A 6918-nucleotide genomic window follows, 5' to 3' on the forward strand; every position below is an offset into this window, starting at 1 on the left:
TATATCTTACAGATTTTTTTTCTTTTTGTTTGAAGGCATGTAAGTATCTCTCACTATAATTGTATTTTTTGCCTATTTCTCCTTTTGATTTTGTCAGTTTTTGCTTTATCTGATGTTATGTTATTTTGTGGGATGAATGGTATCCCCTTCTCCTCAAATGTTATATGTTTAGGTACCTAAACATATAGAATTGTTATCTTCAATTAATTTGTGTGTTTGATGTGAGATAGGGGTTAAGTTTCATTTTTTTCCCTATTTGGTTATCCAGCTGCTCTAGCACCTTTTAAAACTGTTTTGAATTACTGTGGCAACTTTGTAAAAAATCACATTACCATATATTTGTGGGTTTATTTTTGAACTCTCCGCTCTTTTTGATTGATAGATTTATCTACATGCCAGTATCAAACTATCTTAATTATTGTGGCTTAATACTAAGCCTTAAAAACTGGTAGTATAAATTCTCTGACCTAGCTATTTTTCAATGCCATCTTGGTTCTAAATTTCCACGTAAATGTCAGAATCAGATTTTCAATTTATATAAAAAAGTTCACTGAGCTTTTGATGAGATTGCATTCAATCTATACATCAGTTTTAAGAACATCTTAAAAAAATCATTTTCTCAATTCTTAAACGTTAAAACTTTAAAAATATCTCTTAGTCCTATTTTGTAATTTTCAGCATAGAGGTTGCATTATTTTGCTAGGGCTGCCATAACAAAATATCACAGACTGGGTGTCTTAAGCAGCAAAAATTTATTTTCTCACAGTTCTGGAGGCTAGAAGTCCAAGAAAAAGGTGCTGGCAGGTTTGATTTATCCTGAGGTCTTTCTCCTTGGCTTGCAAGTGGCCACCTTTTTGCTGTGTCTTCAACATGGTATTTCCTAGAGAACCATCTCTGGCATCACTTCACGTGCCCAAATTTCCTCTTCTTCCAAGGACACCAGTCAGATTGGATTAGGGCCCACCCTAATGGTCTCATTTTAATTTATTAACATGCTAAAGGCTCTGTCTTTAAATACAGTCACATTCTGAGTTATTCATGGTTAGGGCTTCAGTATATGAATTTGGGGAAAAGGTGATACCATTCATCCCACAAAAGAAATCTGCAACATCTTTTGTTAAATTTGTTCCTACTTGATTTTTATAGACTGTTGTAAATTATATTGATTGAAATAGTTTTCCTCAAGTCTGTGTCTGATACTTCTAATATCTTGAGGTCCATGTTTCAATTTTCTGTTATTCCTAATGTTTTTCATTTATGTTGTTCTTCTCTTAGACTGCGTGGTAGTGTAGTTGATTTGTTTTTAGAAATAATTTGTGATGAAGGATGATGATATCTTCCTGTAAAGGTAATTTAGGCTTGTTTCTGTCTTGTGCCTGGTGGGAGGAGCTAACAATTCAGGAACGTCTCAATCCAAATTTAGGGACTGAGCGTTTTCTGGGGTTTCCCTAATAGCTCAGCTACTAAAGAATCCACCTGCAATGTAGGAGACTCCCATTCGATTCCTGATCTGCTGGAGAAGGGATAGGCTACCCACTCCAGTGTTCTTGGGGTTCTGCAGTGGCTCAGCTGGTAAAGAATCTGCCTACCATGTGGGAGACCTGGGTTCAATCCCTGGGTTGGGAAGATTCCCTGGAGAAGGGAACAGCTACCCACTCCAGTATTCTGGCCTGTTGAATTTTAGGGACTGAAATTTAGGGACTCAATCCAAATATAGGGACTGAGATTTTTCTGGGCCATACAGAACATGGGCACCTTACCTTATCTTTTGTCCTCATTCCTAGAATGGAATAAGGACTGAATATTCATTGGTTTTGCCAGGGTCCCCTACCTTCATGGGTCTTGGTTTAGAACTTTTCACCTTAGCACTTTGAGGTTGTCAAATATCCTACTCAGCTTCTTAGCCTTTTAGAGGCAGGCAGATGTTCTAGAGAAAAGTGGATTCACATCCCACGGTCATGTCTTTGTATTAATTAAATACACACACACACACACACACACACACAGAGTTGTGTCTGTAGAATAAAATCCTATCAGTGAAATTGCTATATCAGTTTGTATATGTGTATATTTGACATGTGTGCATCTGACGAATGCAATTCTGTAGAAATAAATGAAAACCACCCATATTGAGCAAACAGGCTATTTATTGAGTGCTTGCTATAGTAAGAAAGTCAACTGTCATCACTTGCATTTGGCAGGCAGGGGAGTGGGAAAGCTTTATAGTGAAAAAAAAGGGGAAGAGTGTGTATTTAACATTTTCTGACTTGAGGCTGTTGACTTGGGAAATCTGGAGTTGGGCTACCTAGAAGTGGGGCATCTTATGTGACTGATTTGGGAGGTCATATTTGGCTTTCTTGGTTGGTCCTGACTTGGAGGCTAAGAGTGAAAATAGGGAGGCTGGCAGTTGTTGAGCAAATCTTGACCATTCTGGGCCAGTTGCTATGGAGGTTGTGATTTAGTTTCTTGGACAGATTGCTATGGTCTGTGATTTGGTTTTCTGAGATGGTTGCTTACAGAGGTTGTGGCTTGGCTTTCTGAGCTTATGTGGGTCTGGCCATTATCCATTTATATATTCAGTTTCTCATCCTAAGTGATACTGTAGTACCAAAGAATGTATATAAATTTGCCTTTTAACTTCAGTAGAAGTTGTATCAACTTATCATCTTACCAGTAATGTGTGATCATCTGCTCCAACATAGCAGGCTATTAATTTTTTGAATTTTACTCAACTGGTACGTGGAAATTTGTATTATGTTTCAAATTTGCATTTTTGTAAGACTGAGCATCTCCTCATATAGAGTCATTTGTGTTTCTTTTTGTGTGAACCATCTTTTCCTATACTTGTCCATTTTTATAATAAATTATTGATTTTTTTTCTTTGCTTTGTGGGCACTTATTATATATAAAGGAAATTGGTCTTTTGAATGTTAACTGAGTTGTAAATATCTTTCCCAGTTATTGTCTCTTGACCTTTTTTATATATTTAGAATTTTTTATGTGGTCAAATATATCAGCCTTTTTAATTAATGGCTTCTGGGTTTGTGTTCAAAAAGGCCTCATCTACTCTGAGATTAAAAAAAAAAATCCCATGTTTATGTATTTTTATTTATATAAATACAACCTGAAGATAATATTTTTTAATTAAGACCGTCTTACTGTTTACCAAGGTTAGTTAAGAACAAAGGTATAATGGATCTTAAAATTGTCAATGAGAATGAAATTTCTCATCTTCAGAATTCTGAAGTGTTCTCTAGGCAGGGAGGCAGGGGCTTGGTGTGCAGGCTTACAGGTACAACACTTGAAAACTATAGGAGTCCGAGTCCAAAAGTTTCTACAAAGCAAAAGTTGCTGGTCTCCTTTGAAAGTCGCATTCCATAACCCCCACTGCCCTTGTATTTCTCACCCTGAATTCCACCTCCAAGGCAAGGCCTCAATTTATCGTCGGGAGAATCTGTTCTTGAAATCTTTAATTGTCTTGGCCATCATGGGAGCAATTTTCTTCACAGGTTTCCTGCCGTTGACCACCTGTGGCAAGTGGGTACTGGTAGTGCTTGAGCATGTGTGGGCCGGCTTCTCATGGGTAAGGTTAAGGACACTGCTGCTGGAGGGAGTATGGCTGGTTTCTCTGGGGTATGGAGCTGGCTTGATCTTGACTTTTTCAGGGACAGCTGCTTCTTGTGTTTCAAACTGCCGCCTCCTTTGGACATCAGAAAGTGGCCGGGCCAGAGAGTTGAGTAGGATCATTTTTGCTTGTCGGCCTTTGGGTTTATTGGCGTGTGCAGTCTGGATATTCACCGTCAGTGCTCGAAGCCGCTGCTCTTGGGCATCCTGAAGCCGCATGTACATCTCTCGCCATGACTCATGCTCTTGTGGCCTTTCTTTCCTAAAGTTTTGGTGACAGTGAATTTTCCATAGTTGATCTGTTTCTTGAACTAGTGTATGATTGTATTTCTCTATGCGATACAGCTGATCAGGTGCACAGCTCTTCAAGATGGGTTCAAGAACTGAATATGGGACTCCTCCCACTTTAAAGATTGAACTGATGTTGTTTTTAAGTACCCAGATGCACTGTTGGCGCAGGGTCATCATTTTGGCAAGATAGGCACACTTAGAGCCAGAAAACACTTGCATCTTAGAATTCATTCTGCATCCAGTAAATCCAACTTCTTCCACTTTTTGGGGTGAAGACAGTGCTTTTTGCTTTGGTGGGAAGGAGGACATCAATCTAGAGGCAGGAAGTGGATGGTACTTGGCGGAGATCCTGGGTAATGGAAGATCTGGCCACACAGGTGCATCAATGGGGACCTTTTCCAGCTTGGCCCAGACGTTTCCAGATGGTTGCTGCTTCTCTGATCTGTTTTCATTCACCTCAGGCAGTTCCTGAACCAAGTCCAAATTTTGACTTGAGTCATTTTTTTTAGGTCCTTTCTCTTCAAGAGCAGTGGCTGAAGTTTTCATAATCTTTTTCTTTTCCTCCCTAGGCTGGTCCTGGTTGAGCAATGAATGAAAAAACATGGTGGGCGGCTTGCATTCATTATCCATATCTGTCTCCTCAACTTCAGGGAGGGAGCCATCTGGCTTTCCACTCAAATGGGGAGGTCTTACTTTCCCTTCTTGAATCTTTTGGTTATCGGTAGCCTTCTCTTTCACCATGGGTAACAGGCCTTTTGTCCCCTCTGCTATGTCCAAGCGGTTGAGGCTTTGCTTGTTTTTGTCTGGTTTGGTTTTCTCTGAGTCTTCCTGCTTTTGCTTTTTAAAGTCTGAAGTGTGCCCGAAGGAAGGTGAAAACTGGATCCCGCGGCGCCTTCTTTCCTCCTCTTTGACGCTAGTAGAAGGCGGATTCTCCTTTGCTCTGTCGCTGGGGACAGGCCGCGGGCTTTCCTCTCTGGAGGAAGCCAGGACTGATTTTTGGCTGGTCAAAGGAGAAGACTTCTCGTATTCTTTGGCACCCAAAGGGTGTTTGTCATCGTGGGGAGACTGGTACCCCCAGCTTAGGCTCCCAGCCTCCCTCCCGTGGGGGGCACAAAGGCCGTGGTCTTGACTGAACCCCAGTCTGGCCCGAGGAGCATCATAGGGGCCTCCTCCAGGTCCCCGCTGTATAACGTAGACCTCCGAGGGGCGTCTGTGACGGTCCCCGGACATCAGACGAGGACGTGTAGACGGTGGGGGGGACCGTCTGTAACCACAATATGCCCGCTCTGAGGAATAAGCTGGGGAACCTCTGCAACACTGCCTTCTGTCCTCGTCCCTCTCCCGGCCGCAGGACTCATGATGGGGCCTCGCGGGCTCTGAGAGGTGTCTGTGTTGCTGCTGTCTGTGCTCGCGGCCACGCGAGCGACCGCTGCGGTCTGCGAGGTGTGCGCGGCCGTCTCCCTCCATCGCCTCCTCCTCCTGAGGAGCTTCCCTGGGGCAGATGCCTCTCAGGGTTTCAGTCCCCCGGAGCCAGCCTCCTCCACTGCGCTGCTAGGTCCCGGCCAAGCTTCCGACGCGATGGCTTTTGCGCCCGCCACTGCCGTCGGGCAGACCCGGCTCTCCGCTAGAACCGCCACGGGGCCGGGCGAGACCGAGGGCACTTCTCGTCTCTCCACGACCTCCTTGGTGTGAGGATGGGGGCGGCCAGGCCCCGCGGCTCCTCAGCAACCTGGTGCTCGGACCCCGCCGCCGCCCGGCTCTGCCTCGAGCTCCCCCTGGTGCACACGGCGCGCGACCCCGCCTCCGGCGCTCAGGACGCAGCGTGCCCACGGCAATCGCTACCTGCGCTGCGTCCGGGACTTGAGGAAACCCCAGCGCCCCCTTCCTGCGGGGGCTGCGAGCGGTGCCCACATTACATCACCACCAGGAACCCCTGGGCCACCTCGCCCCGCTCCCGTCCCCAGAGCAGCAATAGCGACAACCACCCTAGCGCTGGACGCCTGCCGTCGAGTAATTCCAGCCTGTAAGAACCAAAGAAGAGTTATATTATCCCCGTTTTATGGGTGAGGCTTAGAATAAAGTAACTTGCCTGTGATCACGAAACAGGAAGAGGTGCAGCCGCACTTTGACGGCAGGTAGTTGAGGTCCAGAGTCACAGCTCTGAATACGCCGAGAACCTGAGGCCTAACCGAGAGAAAGGGATTTGCCTAAAATCCGACAGATTAGGCCCATGAGGGCAATAATAGTTCCTGTGTCTGATTTTGGAGAAGGAAATGGCACCCTACTCCAGTACTCTTGCCTGGAAAATCCCATGGACGGAGGAGCCTGGTAGGCTGCAGTCCATGGGGTCGCGAAGAGTCGGACACCACTGAGCGACTTCACTTTCACTTTTCACTTTAACGCATTGGAGAAGGAAATGGCAACCCACTCCAGTGTTCTTGCCTGGAGAATCCCAGGGACGGGGGAGCCTGGTGGGCTGCCGTCTATGGGGCCGCACAGAGTCGGACACGACTGAAGCGACTTAGCAGCAGCAGCAGCAGCAGTGTCTGACTTGCCCTCAAGCAATATCTAACAAAGGTATCAATAATTCTGAGAGGAATGAATGCTGTTTGCTCTGATCACCAAACGTCAGCAGTAGGGCATGAAATGGATTAGTTCATGGTGGTGCCTTAGACCACCATGTGTGCTCGAGGAAACAAACCCTTATCTTGGAAGGCCGAAATTTATTGTTACTGTTATTACTACTAAAGTGAAAATGAAGTCGCTTAGTCATGTCCGACTCTTTGCGACCCCATGGACTGTAGCCTACCAGGTTCTTCGGTCCACGGGATTTTCCAGGCAAGAATACTGGAGTGGGTTGCCATTTCCATTTCCTTCTCCAGGGGATCTTTCCGACCCAGGGATCGAACCTGGGTCTCCCGCATTGTAGGCAGACGCTTTACCGTCTGAGCTACTAAGACAGTCTACTAAAAGGCACAACTAAATAGACAACTTAAAATGTCA

At 45.2% G+C, this 6918-nt stretch overlaps 1 protein-coding gene across 1 annotated transcript; it reads right to left on the reverse strand.

The window, feature by feature from the left end:
* Window positions 1-3438: 3438 nt before the first annotated feature.
* On the reverse strand, window positions 3439-5382 carry LOC138097487 (elongin-A-like). The gene has a single exon (XM_068993665.1). The coding sequence runs from the start codon at window positions 5380-5382 to the stop codon at window positions 3439-3441; it is 1944 nt and encodes a 647-aa protein (XP_068849766.1).
* Window positions 5383-6918: the final 1536 nt, after the last annotated feature.

Source organism: Capricornis sumatraensis, chromosome 21, assembly GCF_032405125.1.
Source record: "Capricornis sumatraensis isolate serow.1 chromosome 21, serow.2, whole genome shotgun sequence".
Lineage (NCBI taxonomy): Eukaryota > Metazoa > Chordata > Mammalia > Artiodactyla > Bovidae > Capricornis > Capricornis sumatraensis.